This window comes from Macaca fascicularis, chromosome 8 (assembly GCF_037993035.2).
Source record: "Macaca fascicularis isolate 582-1 chromosome 8, T2T-MFA8v1.1".
Taxonomy (NCBI): Eukaryota; Metazoa; Chordata; class Mammalia; order Primates; family Cercopithecidae; genus Macaca; species Macaca fascicularis.
Window position 1 is genome coordinate 95,076,107 of NC_088382.1, and position 17,323 is coordinate 95,093,429.

At 39.3% G+C, this 17,323-nt stretch overlaps 2 protein-coding genes across 7 annotated transcripts in view; one reads left to right on the top strand and one right to left on the bottom strand.

Moving 5' to 3' along the window:
- The window catches only part of E2F5 (E2F transcription factor 5), a 48,129-nt gene extending 34,331 nt beyond the window's left edge, over positions 1–13,798 (top strand). For 3 of the 5 annotated variants that reach the window (XM_045398456.3, XM_074000036.1, XM_074000037.1), the window contains 6 exons: positions 153–314; positions 2,791–2,834; positions 4,036–4,100; positions 5,750–6,017; positions 8,738–8,785; positions 10,293–13,798. In XM_045398456.3, coding sequence (XP_045254391.2) covers positions 153–314; positions 2,791–2,834; positions 4,036–4,100; positions 5,750–6,017; positions 8,738–8,785; positions 10,293–10,402 — 697 coding nt within the window. In that variant the 3' untranslated portion in view covers positions 10,403–13,798. The remainder of the gene's footprint in view (positions 1–152; positions 315–2,790; positions 2,835–4,035; positions 4,101–5,749; positions 6,018–8,737; positions 8,786–10,292) is intronic. The other 2 variants (XM_045398457.3, XM_065519425.2) reach the window with 2 other exon arrangements.
- RBIS (ribosomal biogenesis factor) lies at positions 10,197–16,884 on the bottom strand. Of its 2 annotated transcripts, XM_045398459.3 has the most exons (4): positions 16,798–16,884; positions 13,916–14,032; positions 11,465–11,581; positions 10,197–11,176 (listed from the first exon to the last, which is right to left on the bottom strand). In XM_045398459.3, exons 2-4 carry the CDS (start codon positions 14,027–14,029, stop codon positions 11,105–11,107), a joined length of 303 nt encoding a protein of 100 aa, XP_045254394.1. In that variant the 5' UTR covers positions 14,030–14,032; positions 16,798–16,884; the 3' UTR covers positions 10,197–11,104. The 2 variants fall into 2 exon arrangements, with proteins under 2 accessions (XP_045254394.1, XP_065375498.1); XM_065519426.2 differs by lacking the exon at positions 11,465–11,581.
- Between the last annotated feature and the right edge of the window lie 439 nt (positions 16,885–17,323).

Below are 17,323 nucleotides of genomic sequence, written 5' to 3' on the forward strand. Positions count from 1 at the left end.
AAAATTTTTAACATTTTTAGTGCTTGATTTTAAGAGTGCAAAGACTTCTATCTTGAATACATTACTAAATAAGTCAGTTTTATTACAGTAAAAATTAAGTGATATTAACCTAGATCTGATACTGAGGATATTAATTCTCATATGTTTTTAAGAGGTGTAGGTGCTGGCTGTAATACTAAAGAAGTCATAGATAGATTAAGATATCTTAAAGCTGAAATTGAAGATCTAGAACTGAAGGAAAGAGAACTTGATCAGCAGAAGTTGTGGCTACAGCAAAGCATCAAAAATGTGATGGACGATTCCATTAATAATAGATATCCTTTTAAATAAGTTATGCATATACATATAGCTTTGGAATATGTATGTATAAATTATTTCAGTCTGAAGATCATTCACTTTGTTTTTAGACAGTTTTATAAGTAAATATAACATTTTAATTTTATGATATTCTTATAATATATACTAATATTTTTTAAACGTTAACATTTTTAAGTTATATAGTACAGATCCATTAGCATTATTCCTGTGGTGCATCGAGGGAGAAAAAGAGATTAATCGACTTTTGGTCTACCTATTGATAGAATGCGGTATGCTAGCCAGTGTGCTTAGGAGATCTGTGAGTATTAGAAGCCATTGTTAAGTACATATGTATTTTTAAATAATTATGTTCAATGTTCTGAAGTATAAAATTCAGCAGCTCTCAAACTTTTGAAAACTTTTCATTTAAAGATGAGATATCATGTGCCCACAATCAATACTTGATACTTTCTGCCTAATATGAACCCCAAAATAGTTCCTGCTGGAGAACAGGGGTGTAAGTCATGTGTGCCTATCATATATTGGGGGAAAACATTATTGATATATCCATGTGCTTCTTACAAACCACTGTCTTCTCTTAGATATCTGTGATTCTCTTAGTTTATAAACTTACCTGTACTCATAAGGAAACTAACCATATTTTACCTTGTAGCACCTCATGAAATTTTGACTAATGTATACAATATAATTTACTTTTCATGTTTTCATGTATTTGGTGAACAAGTCCATGATCTCATTTGTTATTTCCTTTCTATGGATCCGAGCCCCTTAACAGTTGGAGAACAATGGGAGTTTTCAAGCTGTGTTCTGTGGAGCTCTGAAATTCAAAAGCCATTGATCTATTTTATCTTGGACTTTGCTGCCCTGCTTTACAAGATGCTGGCCATTCCCAATGCACCAACCATGATTATGTGTGATACATACAAAATTTTCTGTATATTACGGTATTTTTACGTCTCAATAAACCTTTCTGGCTGAGGAAAGACTGCCCATCCCGGGACTAGCCACTTCTTAGAAACAGCAAGGGCTCAGCCAGAAGCATCCCTTTGATATAAACTAACTAGTCCAGGTCCAGACCTCCTCTCTCCAGCCCATACACCCAGGTGGCAATATTCTTCTGCCTTAATCATCCCAGGGCCAGGTACCAGACAACTAGGGACTACCTGCATAGCTCAGAGCCCACCAAAATTATACAAACTAGGCCAAGTACAGTGGCTCACGCCTGTAATCCCAGCACTTTGGGAAGCCAAGGTCGGTGGATCACCTGAGGTCAGGAGTTCGAGACCAGCCTGGCCAACAGGGTGAAACCCAGTCCCTACTAAAAGTACAAAAATTAGCTGGGCATGGCCACGTGCACCTGTAATCCCAACTACCAGGGAGGACATAGGAGAACTGCTTGAACCCAGGAGGCAGAGGCTGCAGTGAGCCAAGATCATACTACTGCAGTTCAGCTTGGGCAACAGAGCAAACTCCATCTCAAAACAAAATTATCCAAACTAGCTAATCGAAATGTCCTCCCCGCCCCGCACTTTTTTTTTTTTTTTTCCTGAAATAGAGGCTTGCTCTGTCGCCCAGGCTGCAGTGCAGTGACGCGATCTCGGCTCACTGCAACCTCCACCCCCTGGGTTTAAGCAGCTCTCCTGCCTCAGCCTCTGGAGTAGCTGTGATTACAGGCGCTTGCCACCATGCCCTGCTAAGTTTTGTATTTTAGTAGAGACGGGTTTCACCATTTATAGACTCGACTTTTTTTTTCATCTGTCGATGTGTGGCAGTCCCTCTGTGCACAGGGGCAGACTGGTCTTGAACTCCTGACCTCAAGTGATCCACCCGCCTCAGCCTGCCAAAGTGCTGGGTGGTGTGAGCCACCATGACTGGCCACCCTGCATTTCTTTTCCCAAGGAAACCCCAATAAAAGCTCTGGGCTAATGCTTTCCTCCCGCTCCTGTCTTCTGCCTCCTAACCACCCTGGTGTCTTAACCACGTGGCCCTGAGTAGCCTGCCTTGCCTCCCATCACTAGGACCTGGGTATAATACTTTGCTTTTCTGAGCCTTTCCTTTCCTCTGTGTCCTCTTGTGGCTGTACCTGACCATTTAATACAAGAACAAAAATCAACAATCACAGAAAATTCCTGATGTGGAAGCTGATATGGTTGCTGATGACCTCCTTTTCCCCATCATTCCCTTCCCCCAGAAGCCCTGCCTCCATGAAGAATGTGCACTGCTTTCCATCTCTCTCCTAAGGGTCCTCAAATGTCACAATCAGAATGGCTTCTTCTAAGAGCAAAGGATAGGAACTCCTTTGATTGTGATTGTCTTTACCTTGCTAGACTAGATTTCTTTTTTCATCTGTCCATGTGTGGCAGTCCCTCTGTGCATATGGTCATTTAGTTATTTTGACCTTCAGATGTATTACCTTAATTTAAATGCCTAGGGCTTGATATAAATGTTGTTCCTTAACTCCTACGACAGTACATTTTCCTATGTAACTCATGAAGACATCTGTAATTGCTTTAATGGTAAGTACCATTAGACTTTTCCTTGCATTCTTCCTCTCCTTAACCTATTTAGTGGAGTGATTCAGAATTCCCTGTGTCTTCATCCTGTCATTATTTTCAGAAGTTGTGGACATTGTGTCTCACTGTACCGTGCTGTGTATTGATAGGCTGCTTTTGTTTCTGTTTTCATGAGAATAGCTGCTTTTCACAGCATTCACTTCATTAGCTCCACTGGTAGGGATCAACTGTATGTGGAAGGGGAAGGAGGCAGGGGCAGAGGGCAAGCTAAATCAGAGTGGGATTAAGCAACTGTCATTGTCACACAGTCACAGAGTTAGTGACCAGACTTGAACTAGAACATGGTTCTCATCAGCACTGTTTATGAAACTATATGCAGTAAGTATGCTGGTCACAAATGAAACCCAAAGAAACTATGAGGAAAGAATTAGGTGAATCTATCTTATAACCAGGAAACCTATTCCTATGCAATTTGCTGCCCCTGTGTTTTCTCCTTAAAAATAACAATATCATTTTAGTAATTATAGTTATTAATATAACTAAAATGGGGGTGTGTGTTCCCAAAATTACAGCACAAGTAAAATGAAATTATGCATATTTAAATTTGTGTTATTATCCACCTATTTAAAAAAGCCAAGTACCTCATCAAGCAGAATCTGATATGTAAGACTACATTGGAAATACATATGGGCCTATTGTTCTATTTTACCACTGTATTTCCTGAGTTTTTAAAGGAAGTTTGCTGAGAGTTCTGTTAATCTGCAACTCAACAGAGATTTGTTGTAGAATTTGGCTTCAAAAATAATAAATTCATTTAAGCTCAACATTTCACTGTCTCATACCTAATATCCAGTATCCTCAATCCAATGAACAGTGTTATTTAATTGAGGCTAAATGGTTTTAAGAATCTCAGACTTTACAGGAGTCTTAGTGACAGCAAAATCAACTTGAGCTGAATTTGTTAATGAGAATCATATACCTAACCCATGTATAATACTTATACACCTATTATCTCATTTAATGCTCAAAATACATCTACGCAGGAGGTTGTGTGTCCCCCATTTTATAGAATTGAAAAACAAAGCTCAAGGTCACCTAGTTTGGGATGAACCAAACATTCTGATTCCAGAGTCCACATTCTTGCCATTGTATTCCATGATCAACAGTATTTTATGTAACTTTTTATATTTATTTTTTTGATCAGGTGATACACTTTTGGCCATTCAGGCACCTTCTGGTACACAACTGGAGGTACCCATTCCAGAAATGGTATGTAGGATAACTTTTATATAAGTGGGAAAAAATGGATCTACTGTCTCAAGAAGGATAAATATATTTTCTTTAGCTGAATGTGAGCTAATTGTGTAAACACTTTTGAGTTACTCAAGTTTTTATCTGCAAGTATTGATACCTGAATTTGTATATCTTTAATACCTTGGTAAAATTACAGAACTAAATCAATCATAAATGATTTTAAAGATTATTGACTATATCCTTAGTCATTTATTGGTATCATTTAGCTCAAATAAAGTCAGTTTTTAAAAAGTAATCAAAATGCTTTAACAAGTGATTTTTGTTTCATACAAAAAGTAAAACTATTGTATAAAATTATCTTCAGGCTATGTGAATAAGGTGTGTATGAAACAAATGAATTTTGTGTTTAGACTTGGGTCCTATCCCTAAGATATCTATCCCCAAGTAACCAAATGAGTTAACATTTTGATTATTATTTTAAATTTGAATTTTTTAAGTTAGAGGATGTCAAGAAATGACTAATGATATGGCCAATAATCTATAAAAATCAGTTAAAATGACCACATTGGGCTGGGCGCAGTGGCTCATCCCTGTAATCCCAGCACTTTGGGACGCCGAGGCAGGTAGATCGCTTGACGTCAGGAGTTTAAGACCAGCCTGACCAACATGGTGACACCCCATCTCTACTAAAAATACAAAATTAGCCGGGCGTGGTGGTGCACGCCTGTAATCTCAGCTACTTGGGAGGCTGAGGCAGGAGAATTGCTTCAACCTGGGAGGCAGCGGTTGCAGTGAGCCAAAATTGTACCATTGCACTCCAGCCTGGGCAACAAGAGCGAAACTCTGTCTCAAAACACCACCACCACATCTACAACTGATATAAAAATTGCCACTGAGGAAAAAGTTCAATGTAAGTATCAACAATCAATTCCTTTCAATTAGGTCTTTTACAGAACATTGTCTGGCTTATTAAGTCAAAGACATTTACTGACTCTATAAATGAATTTCATGATTTTTGTTTTCAGATTCAGATTTTTAAAAACAAACTAATTTGAAAGCAATAACCAAAAGGAGTAGAAAAAGATTACTATATTATCTACCTCCTTCCCCCACCCCCTTATTCAAAAAGTTTACATTTAGGCATTTGTATTACTGGAGTCTGAAGCCTCAGGATACAGATTACTTTTTTCAGCTGGAAGCCTGTTATATTTATTTCTTTGTAGGAGAAATTAGTTGTCCTTTTGCTTGCAGATAGGAAAAAAAAGAGTTTGATCTGTGAAGCATGTTGAAATGATCACATCTGTGGTGGCCAACTCCAAGGGATAAATTTCCTGTATATGGAGAATACCTGGAGCACTGCTGGGCCCTGACATGTTATGTAGTCACACATGGTAACAATGGACGGTTGCCAGAATTTTACAACAGAGTTTTTGATGATCAGTATTTATGAAAAGCTTACTTTTCAGAAACTAGTGGTTTAGAGCCCTCAAAATTACATTCTACTCTAGGTCTCTACTTTTGTGTTTTGCGTTTTGACTTAATGACTTTATTGTGTTATGTGAATTTAGTAAGTCCCTAATAGCTTTACCTGTCTTATTTTACTGTCTTAAGTTAGCTAGAAATGTTAATAATTATACATTTATTTATACCCAATAATTTCAAAGGGTCAGAATGGACAAAAGAAATACCAGATCAATCTAAAGAGTCATTCAGGACCTATCCATGTGCTGCTTATAAATAAAGAGTCGAGTTCATCTAAGCCCGTGGTTTTTCCTGTTCCCCCACCTGATGACCTCACACAGCCTTCCTCGCAGTCCTTGACTCCAGTGACTCCACAGAAATCCAGCATGGCAACTGAAAATCTGCCTGAGCAACATGTCTCTGAAAGAAGCCAGACTCTGCAGCAGACATCAGCTACAGAAATATCTTCAGGTGGGTTCAGAGCCTTTCTTTTGTAAGTTAGAGAGGAAGAAATATAAAAACAGGTTGGGTATCTCTTATCCAAAGTGCTTGCGACCAGAAATGTCCCAAGCACTTTCAACATTTTGGAATATTTGCATATACATAATAAGATATCTTGGGGATAGGACCCAAGTCTAAACACAGTATTCATTTGTTTCATACACACCTTATTCACATAGCCTGAAGATAATTTTATACAATAGTTTTACTTTTTGGGTGAAACAAAGTATTGACTGTGGCTTGACTGCAACCTATCACAAGGTCGGGTGTGGAATTTTCCATTTGTGGCATATATAGATGTCAGCTTTTACCTGAAGTTTACTTGGTAAGGTTCTTTTATCTCTTACTAAGTCTAGGATACATTAGTGAAATATGTTCCAACTACCTTTAAGAAAAATCAAACTAGTATAAACCATAGTGACTTATGCCTCTTGTTTCTCCATATTCTTTGTTATACTTTTTATTTGGGAAGCTTAGTTTTATAGAATTGATAAATGGTCTCAATTCCAGTTATGTAGGAAATCTTACTTTCCTCAGTTGTTTCATCTATGAAATTGTAAAAAGCTAAAACAATTCACACTGGGTATCAGGAGTAGAGAGTGCAACTCTTAATTTGGCAGTACCTTACTGATTCCAAATAAAGGGAGCATGGTAGGCAGTTTCTCAGTGACTAGGGAATGAATGAATGAATTGTGCCAATATAGATATCATCTTGCAGATAATTTACAACTATACTGTATATAATCCAAATTGTTTATTTTACCTCTAGGATGTGTCTCATTGCTAAAATGGGAGTTCACAGGTTAAAAGTGACACTAACAAGATCTAACTGGACATAGAATGTTTTTTAGCTTCTTTTTGCCCACATCTATTCCTTTCCTTCCCCTATAAATATGTCTATACAACAGGCCATTAGGATGCACAATAGAAAATGTAGTCCTGGCTGGGCGCAGTGGCTCACACCTATAATCCCAGCACTTAAGGAAGCCAAGGCAGGCAGATTACCTGAGGTCAGGGGTTCGAGACCAGCCTGCCCAACATACAGTGAAGCCCTGTCTCTACTAAAAAATACAAAAATTAGCTGGGCATGGTGGTGCACACCTGCAGTCCCAGCTACTTGGAAAGCTGAGGCAGAATTGCTTTAACCCAGGAGTTGGAGGTTGCAGTGAGCCAAGATCGTGCCACTGTACTCCAGTCTGGGTGACAGAGTAAGACTCCATCTTAAAAAAAAAAAAAAAAGAAAATGTAGTCCTTAAAAAGCGTACAATCTAGGATATAGAGCTGGCAAGCTTTACATGGGTTTTACGTGGGTTAGCTTAGGCACAATTAACACATTGGCTTCAACAAAGTATTTTTAAAAAGTGAGTATTCCGTTTTTATGGTTTCATATTTGGAAATCCTAACTAAGGAAAGTAATTTTGGGCCAAATTAGAGCAGGCTTTGAATTTCAGAGTAGTTAGGACATTTATCCAATAAACCAGTGAAGATGTGTGACCAAGGAAATAGCATAATTACCTCTAATGGTGCGCACAGAATATGATTAGGAAAGATGCTTTTGGCCCTGGGAAGCAGAATTCAGAGTCGATGGAAACTGTAGATGTTTGCAGTTATATAGCTGAGAACATTAGGGCTAAAACAAGGGCTAAGTGTGGTGGGGCTCATGCCTGTAATCCCAACACTTTGGGAGGTTGAGGCAGGTACATTGCTTGAGCCCCAGAATTTGAGACCAACCTGAGCAATACAGTGAGACCCTATCTCTCTAAAAAAAAAAAAAATTAATTAGCTAGGCATCGTGACGTGTGCCTGTGGTCCAGCTACTGGGGAGGGAGGCCAAGGTGGGAGGATTACAAGCCTGGGAGGTCAAGGCTGCAGTGAACCATGATAGCACTTAATGTATTCCAGCCTGACTGACAGAGCGAGACCCTGTCTCAAAATAAATAAATAAATAAAAAGGCTAAAATAGTGATTACAGTGAGATCAGGAAGAGAAATAACGAACAGATTTGACAAACACTGTAGACAAAATAACATTTGATGGGTGAGATCTGGAGATAACTTTTTAACAGGAGGAATGGAAAGTGATGTTGAAGTTTTAAGGTTGAATAATTGGGAGAATTAAAACTACTGACTGTAAAACTGAGTCAGTTTTGGTAGAACGATGATGAGTTTTTTCTTTGTTGGTTTGTTTTTTGACAGGGTTTCACTTTCTCAGCCAGGCTGGAGTGCAGTGGCACGATCTCAGCTCACTGCAGCCTCAACCTCCTGGGCTCAAGTGATCTTCCCACCACAGTCCTCCAAGTAGTTGGGACTATAGGCACGTGCTACGAACGCTTGGCTAATTTTTAAATATTTTTTGTAAAGACAGGTTTCGCCATGTTGCCCAGGCTGGTCTGGAACTCCTGAGCTCAAGCGATACATCCACCTCACTCAGCCTCCCAGAGTACTAGAATTATAAGCATGAGCCCCCACGCCTGGCAGATAATGAGTCTTTTGGTCTTCGTCTTGAGTTTGGGAGTTTAAAAGTAATGCCAGGCACAGAGTAGGTGCTCATGAAAACAACTTGTCCACAAAGTACTAGTACTTTAAATAAATGTGCATGTCAGTCAAGCTGCTGCTGTGACTACTTTTGTTTAAATATAAGTATCTTTTACTGTTAACAGAAATGTAACAAAACTTTGATACTGTTTCCAGCAGGATCTATTAGTGGAGATATCATTGATGAGTTAATGTCTTCTGATGGTAAGTAGGTTAAAAATTTTACTAACTCATAAAGTAATGCTTTTGTGGAATTTATAAGTGAAACATGATTTAAAAGAAATGAACATATATTTGCTAACTGCTTTTCTATGAAGATTCATGAAAGTTCTCCCTTAATACTTACAGTAAGTAATAGGCATCCTTCAGAATTTATTTTTCTTTACTTGCATTTTGAGGGAAAGGAATCCATATGGGGATACTTCTCACCTTCATTGAAAATAAACTGTTAGCCCTTTCCACTCCTGAAGGATTTGGCCCAAGAAGAGTAAAATAACTTGTCTAAATCAGCAAATGATCTGAACACCTGCTTTTGTAAATACCCCTACCCTGACCAATTTCAAGCTGCCAATATGAAGTCACTGAATTAGTATTAACATTAACCATGTTGTCATCTAACCTGAAAAATTATTAAGTATCAGTTAGCTACAATATGCTAATTACTTTAATAATTTCTCTCCTGTAAGTTCTTGGATCTGAGTCCTCGTTCCTAACAATATAGTAGAAACCTACAAAGTGGTAGCAGTTAAGTTAGCAAATGTTATGGTAACTAGAGATGTACTAGAAGCAGAGAACATCAGCAGACTTTGTAAGCCCAGTTCATTCTTCTGTTTGCAAAGTGGCAAACAAAGCACTTTTATTAGTGTTTTGTTGTGTGTTTTTTGTTTTAGACGGAGTCTCCCTCAGTCACCCAGGCTGGACTGCAGTGGCACGATCTCAGCTCTCTGCAACCTCCACCTCCTGGGTTCAAGTGATTCTCCTGTTTCAGCCTCCTGAGTAGCTGGGATGACAGGCACCTGCCACCACATCTGGCTACTTTTTATATTTTTAGTATAGAAGGGGTTTCACCATGTTTGTTGGCCAGGCTGATCTCGAACTCCTGGCCTCAAGTGATCCACCTGCCTCAGGCTCCCAAAGTGTTGGGATTATAGGCATAAGCCACTGCACCTGGCCTCATTAGTGCCTTTTAGTCATATTATCTTAGTGGTAAGTGCAACCAATAAAAAATTTAACTTCTAGGCCAGGCACGGTGGCTCACGCCTGTAATCCCAGCACTTTGGGAGGCCAAGGCGGGCAAATCACGAGGTCAGGAGATCAAGACCATCCTGGCTAACATGGTGAAACCCCATCTCTACTAAAAATACAAAAACTTAGCCGGGCGTGTTGGCGGGTGCCTGTGGTCCCAGCTACTCAGGAGGCTGAGGCAGGAGAATGGCGTGAACCCGGGAGGCAGAGTTTGCAATGAGCCAAGATTGCGTCACTGCACTCCCACCTGGGCAACAGAGCAAGACTCCATCTAAAAAAAAAAACCAAAAAAAATTATATTTCTCAATCTAATATCAATGTATAAACTGTTACTAAATGAGAATCTTTTAAAATACACATTACACAAGTCTTTAATTTGGAATGATGTATTTGAGAGTATTTTGTTAAAGATCATTAACCATATGTAGAAACCATCTTTAACAATGAATTTGTTTTTTGTTTGCAGTGTTTCCTCTCTTAAGGCTTTCTCCTACCCCGGCAGATGACTACAACTTTAATTTAGATGATAATGAAGGAGTTTGTGATCTGTTTGATGTCCAGATACTAAATTATTAGATTCCATGGAAACTTGGGACTGTTATCTACCTCTAACTGTGTAACATTTTAGACTTCTTAATAACCTAAGTATTTAAAATAATGAATGTAACACCTTTTTTAGTTCACTGATTCTGAAGTGTTCTTCCCTAATACTTTCTTTACTTCACAAAACTTCAACCATAAAAACAAAGGGCTCTGATTGCTTTAGGGGATAAGTGATTTAATATCCACAAACCTCCCCACTCCCAAAAGTAACTATATTCTGGATTTCAACTTTTCTTCTAATTGTGAATCCTTCTGTTTTTTCTTCTTATAAGAGGAAAGTTAAAGGACACTACAGGTCATCAAAAACAAGTTGGCCAAGGGCTCATTACTTGTTTGTCTTATATTTTTACTGCCACAAAACTGCCTGTATTTCTGTATGTCCTTCTATACAAACAGACATTCACTGCCACTTGTAAAGTGAAGGATGTAAACGAGGATATATAACTGTTTCAGTGAACAGATTTTGTGAAGTGCCTTCTGTTTTAGCACTTTAAGTTTATCACATTTCGTTGACTTCTGACATTCCACTTTCCTGGGTTATAGGAAAGATCTGTTTATGTAGTTTGTTTTTAAAATGTGCCAATGCCTGTACATTAACAAGATTTTTAAAAATAAAATTGTATAAAACATTTAATTTATTGGTCTTTGTGGAGAATTTGATGCATCACCACTATATTACAACAGAGCCATTAATTTTGTAGCTTCATCAACATTAACTGGTTTGCTTTCGTGACGCTGCTGAGGAATCTGAAAGGAGAAAGTATTATATTTAAAAATGTAGACAACAATAGCAGACTGATGACTTATATAATCTGTTATTCAATTTTTCTAGTCATATCTTTGGAAGTAGAACAATAAATCTGCATATTCAGACAATGTTTTAGAGTCTGAATATGCTATTAACACTATAGAGCCTAGTACTAGAGAGCCAAGTACTAAAAGTTACACTCAACTTACAGGCTTTGAAAACTTGGAGTTTAATTTATTAGCCTCAATTTGTTAGCCATAAAAAAAAACCAAATGATTTCTGCTTACCAATTCTTTCTGCAGAGGTTCAACTGAAGGGCCTTTTGAGAAATGTGCAAGTTCCTTTTGTACATTTACAAAAGCTTTATTTACTCTGTTAACTTTTTCATCATTCATAATATTTATCTTTTAAAAAAGAAAAAAAGCATTAATCTATGATCTCATAACCACTAAAGATAAGATATATTCAACCTTAACCTGTTAAATCTAAAATCTAAAAACTCTTACCAACAAATTAGGGATAATTCACTCAAAAATTCTTACAGTCTTATTGGGAAATTTTAGACAAAAGGTTTTGGTTTTTAAAAAATGGAATTTATGTGGATATGCCTCACACTTACTGATACAGAAGGCCAAAATATGTGACTGTGATATTGTGATTCATAATAAGATATACATATTTGGTCTTTGTCCTCATTTCCTGTCATACAGCTTTTTAAATCATTGTATCAAGAGGGATAAGAGTGTCTTTTGAATGCTAATGAGATGGCTGGTAGCTGGGAGTCTCTAGATAGCTTCAGGAAGAGGGCTGGTCAGATAAAAAACACAGGGTTAGAAGATTAGGACTTTGTGCTCCAGGGAGAGGAGTGGGGATAAACGTTAAGCCCATCACTAATGGCCAATGAGTTAATGAATTATGCCTACATAATGAAGCCTCCGTAAATCTACAAAAGACCTGGGTTCAAAGAGCTTCTGGATAGTTGAACACGCGGGCTCCTAGAGAGTGGCATACCCAGAGAGAGCAGGGAAGCTCCATGCGCCTTCCCATGTACCTTGCCCTCTGTACCTCTTCCATCTGGCTACACATCTGTCTCCTCTGTAGTACTTTTTATAATAAACTGGTAAAAGTATTTTCCTGGGTTCTGTGAGCTGCTCTAGCAAATTAATCAAACCCAAGGAGGTGGTCATGGGAACCCTTATTTATAGCTGGTTGGTGAGAAGCACAGGTAAAACATCTGGGGCTTGCGATTGTCACTGGAAGTTGGAGAGAGGCTTAGGACTCAACCTGTGGAATCTGATGCTATCTCCAGGTCAGCAGTGTCAGATTTGAATTAAAAGACACCTAGCTGCTGCCTGCTGAAGATTCATCTGCAGAATTATTAGGTGTGGGGGAAATCGCCCCATAAACACAGTATTGGAAGTGTTGAGTGACTGTATGAGAGTGAGAATAAGAGAAACTGAGTTTGTTTTTTCCTGTATCCTTAGAGTGACCAAAATCTTTCTAGGCTACAGTGCTGTTATCCCTCATCTATTCAAGAAACCTGGATCAAATACTTTTAGTCCCTTCTAACATAATAGTACATCTCTGAATCCTTCCTTGACCTCTTGTCTTAATGGAGGACCCCTGACGACAGCTTCCCTTGGAGTCCTCCTCTTCTAAGTGTAAGAGAGGTAGGGTTGGTGCTCTTGTTCTTCACTGCTGCTGCCAAACAGTTTCTCCTTCAAAACCCTTACCTCCTTTGCACCTTATGCTACCTACCCATAGATCTCTCTCTTAGATCCTACCTGGTGGCATATATAAAAGTTCTAGTACCTCCTGTCCAAATAAAATAATCTTCGTCAAATACACCAAGCTTTTCCCTAGCTTAGGGCCTCTGCACTTGCTATTTCTCTGCCTCAAACCCACCACTCCCAACACTTCCTAGCTCTTCATCATTCTAGTCTTGGTTTCAATGTGTCAACTATGAAGACCATCCTATGTAAACTGTTATCCCCAAAACCCCCATCATCTGCTTAATTTCATTCTTAGCATTTATAAAATCATAAAACTATTCAACCAAAAAGCTTAACTCAGCTAGCTCATGCAAGTTGAAAGATGAAATGTTAGATTTCTATGGACTATTACAATTAAACTGAGTCCTGGAGAGCTGACCCCACCTACTACTGAAACTTGAAAACATTTTTTTAAAAATGTTTCTTAAAGAATCTAGTTAATCTTGATGAAGAAATTTCTCAGGTATTTTGAAATATAAACAAAGAAAAGAAAGAAACTCCTTTCAAATTGTACATTTCAATAAATATTTTTTATCTTCATTTTACAGGTTTTTGTTTGAATTGCAGATGTCTTCAAAGAGATAATTAGTAGAAAAAGAATGGGTGCTCACTGACATCCCATGTCTTGCCTCTATTAATACATTCTTATATTTGAGTTCAGAGATAAGAACTGTTTCCCATACTGTGGTTTTTAAATGAGTTCTATGCTTCAGTAAAACTATTACATTGAAGCTTCACACATTTGTAGTTAAAATGTTTTTTTCTTTTCAACATTTGTTTTCAAGAAAGGGAGGTTATTTTTCTTCTTCTTCTTTTTTTTTTTTTAGACAAATGCATGAAACCATCCTTACCTTTCTAGGAAAAACTAAGAACCTTTTTAAAAAGTAATAGCATACAGTTGTTCAGTAGCTTACAATGACACTTTGCTTGTAAACAATAAAGTCAGAGTACTTAACTAATACTCACCTTCTTAAGATTAGTGGTAACTGGTTTTGCTTTGTTTTTAGCCTTAAAGTTTTTTTGGCTGGCTATGTGAAATACATTCCTGGACTTCGGCCCTCTTAATTTGTTCTTGCCCATTGTCTAGAAAAGAAAACAAATTCAATTAAATTGCCCACATTTATGAACCGTAAGTCAATTTTAAGCTTTTAAAGGTACCAATTAAATGTAAGAAATTCCATCTTACTCGTATTTTTAAAGTTGGTGCATGTATTATTTCCATGTCTCTCACTCCTAGATTTTCTGCTCTTTGAGTACAGAGTATGTATCTAATTCTTTCCTGTATCCCCAGTACTGGGCCCATAGGAGGCATCCAATTAATATCTGCTGGTTGAATTCATTAATATCATCAAAACAATAACTGTTATTCTCAGCAGTACCCATCCTTCTGTTAGTCCATATACTACTGTGCTATTCTGGTTCCTATCATACTTTAGAGACTGATTCTGCCTCCTTCTTGACTTCTTTTTTATTCCTCTTTACTCTCCCCACTTTCTCACCTGTGCATCCCATCAAAATCAGTCCTTAATCCTCCACTTCCTACCTCCCTCTCTCCCTTAAATTACTTTTATGACTTCCATATTTCCTCTATGTGAATGGCCCTTGCCTTGAAATGTTGGATACTGTCTTTCCTCCGTAGCTAGAGATGTATTAAGCCAGTAGATTCTACCTTAAAACATCTCTCAGATCTGCCTTTAATTATGTATATGAGGAATAATTTTTAAAATATTAGGTTAACATGTATTGAGCTTTTATTATATGTACAAGCACACTAATGTGCTTTAACTCATTTACTCCTTACAACAACCCTTTTTAAGAAGTACTATTATCCCCATTTTAAAGATTAAAATTAAAACACTGATGCAAAGAGAAGTTAATCTGCCCAATGTCACACTGTCAATAACCAGGAGATGCCAGGACTTACAGCCAGGCAGACTAGATCAGAGCTAACGTTATGTGGTATTGCACTTCATGTATAAATATAAAAGCTATACAAAAACATGGTATAGTATTGCTTAGCTCAGGACTGGGTTACTGTTGAAGTCCGTAGGTCCATTTGTTCAAACCACTGTTTGTCAAACTATGCCCATGGACCAAATCAGGCCAAGCACCTGTCTTTGTAAGTAAAGTTTAATTGGAGGCCAAGTGCAGGCACGGTGGCTCACACCTGTAATCCCAGCACTTTGGGAGGCGAAGGCAGAGACCAGCCTCGCCATGGCGAAACCTTGTCTCTACTAAAAATAGAAAAATTAGCTGGGTGTGGTGGCACATGCCTGTGATCCCAGCTACTTAGGAGACTGAGGAAGGAGAATCGCTTGAATCCGGAAGGTGGAGGTTGCAGTGAGCCAAGATTGCACCACTGCACTCCAGCCTGAGTGACAGAGCAAGACTCTGTCTCAAAAAAATTAATAAAAAATAAAGTTTAATTGGAATACAGTTATATCCATTCAGTCGTGCTGCTATGGATGCTTTCCTGCTATAACTATGACCCACAAAGTCCAAAATATTTAGTGTCTGACCTTTTACAGAAAGTCTGCCAACCCCTGGCTTAAGCCATCTGCACAGTGGCTATCTGGCACCAAGCTATGCGATCGACCTTCCCAATGTTAAAAACCTTCAACAGCTCTCCCAATGTATAAGGGGCAACGTGCCTTGGCTTGGCACATTACTGGCACGCTGAATCTACCCTAAATCTGCTGCTACGTCTCTATAAACCCTGCTCTAGCCAGCCTGGTCTAACTGTTCTCTTGCACAGACATCTTCAACATTCTTCCTTTTTTTCCTTTGCTCACTCGTAGCCTTGCACCTTCCTTCAATGTAGCCTTACTACATTGTAAGTAATTAAGGAACTACTTAACTAAAACAGCAATGCTTTTGAACCCCAACAGTATTCCTCCTACTTAAAAAAGAATGCCATAGAAAATACATGGTTATTACAGAAGATGCAAAAAATAAAATACACATAATAAAATCCGTCAAATGAAGTAATCTAAAATCATTTCAGGCCGGGCGCGGTGGCTCATGCCTGTAATCCCAGCACTTTGGGAGGCCGAGGAGGGCGGATCACTTGAGGTCAGGAGTTCGAGACCAACCTGGCCAACATGATGAAACCCCGTTTCCACTAAAAAAATAAAAACTAGCCCTGCGTGGTGACGCGCGCCTGTAATCCCAGCTACTCGGGAGGCTGAGGCACGAGGAGGCGGAGGTTTCAGTGAGCCGAGATCGCGCCACTGCACACCAGCCTGGGCGACAGAGTGAGACTCAGTCTCAAAAATAAATAAAAAAAAATTTTTAAAAATCATTACAATAGTAACCAAAATCCAATCATTCATCTAGTATATATTAATCAACTGCTGTATGCCAGGTGTGGTAGAGAACTTATATTTCATACACAAAAAATATATATAGAACATACATAATGACAGGACATATACGGAACATACACAGACATGATAGGTATTAGATTACACATGACACTACCTATCATATACACAAGGACCATGCACAGACAGCACACAAGTGGAGAGGTTTACTAGAGCTGTAGACCTGAGCAAGGTTCGTGGAGAAAGTAATACATTAGTGGGGGTGTGCGAGTGGAGGGATATTCTCTGACAACCACGTGGAAACTGATCATGAAAGATACAGCCCCAAAACCCGGGACCCTGTCAGGAGATGAAAGCCCAACAAGCACCGGGGTTTCGGGCCTGCTACCCAGCATGGCTGCCTGAGGCAGAGCGCGACGGAACCGACTCTCCAGGTCACAGCGGTAAGAAACCGGCCCAATCCAACCCCGACCCCTACAAACTTCACGCCAGCCCTCCAGAAAACTTAATTTATTAAACTCTCACCAGAAATTTAATACTTGCGTGCAGCTTCCTAAGCACCAGCAGACACCATCTGGCACGTACGGCGTCTAGGAAGTTCCGGGGAGAATGAACCAGTCACGATTCCGCTCACGAGCCGTAGCTCCGCCCGCCGAACGGAGCCCCGCCCACAGGCGGAAGTCCCGCCCATAGAGCGGGTTCCCACCCACCTGGCGTAGTCCCGCTCATAGAGCCAACTCGACCGAGCAAGGTTTACTGAAAGAGCGAAACCCCGTCCATAAAGCGAGGTTCGGAAGTCCAGTCTCATTAGCGTCCCTTGTCTTCCGCGGTGTTGCAGACTTATCCTCAGCTCAAGCGAGCTTGGGACATTATAGAGCCAGCCAAGTCTCCCCTTCCTGGCGTGGGTACTTGTGCAGAAACTTCCCGAGATGCTTCTGTGACTGCACAGTGAAGACCGCCGCACTGGAGGTCAGCTCTCCGCCGCGAACTCCCGGCTGACTCTGCCACGCTCCCAGGAGGAGGCGCTGTGCACTTCTGGGTGGTTTCCAGG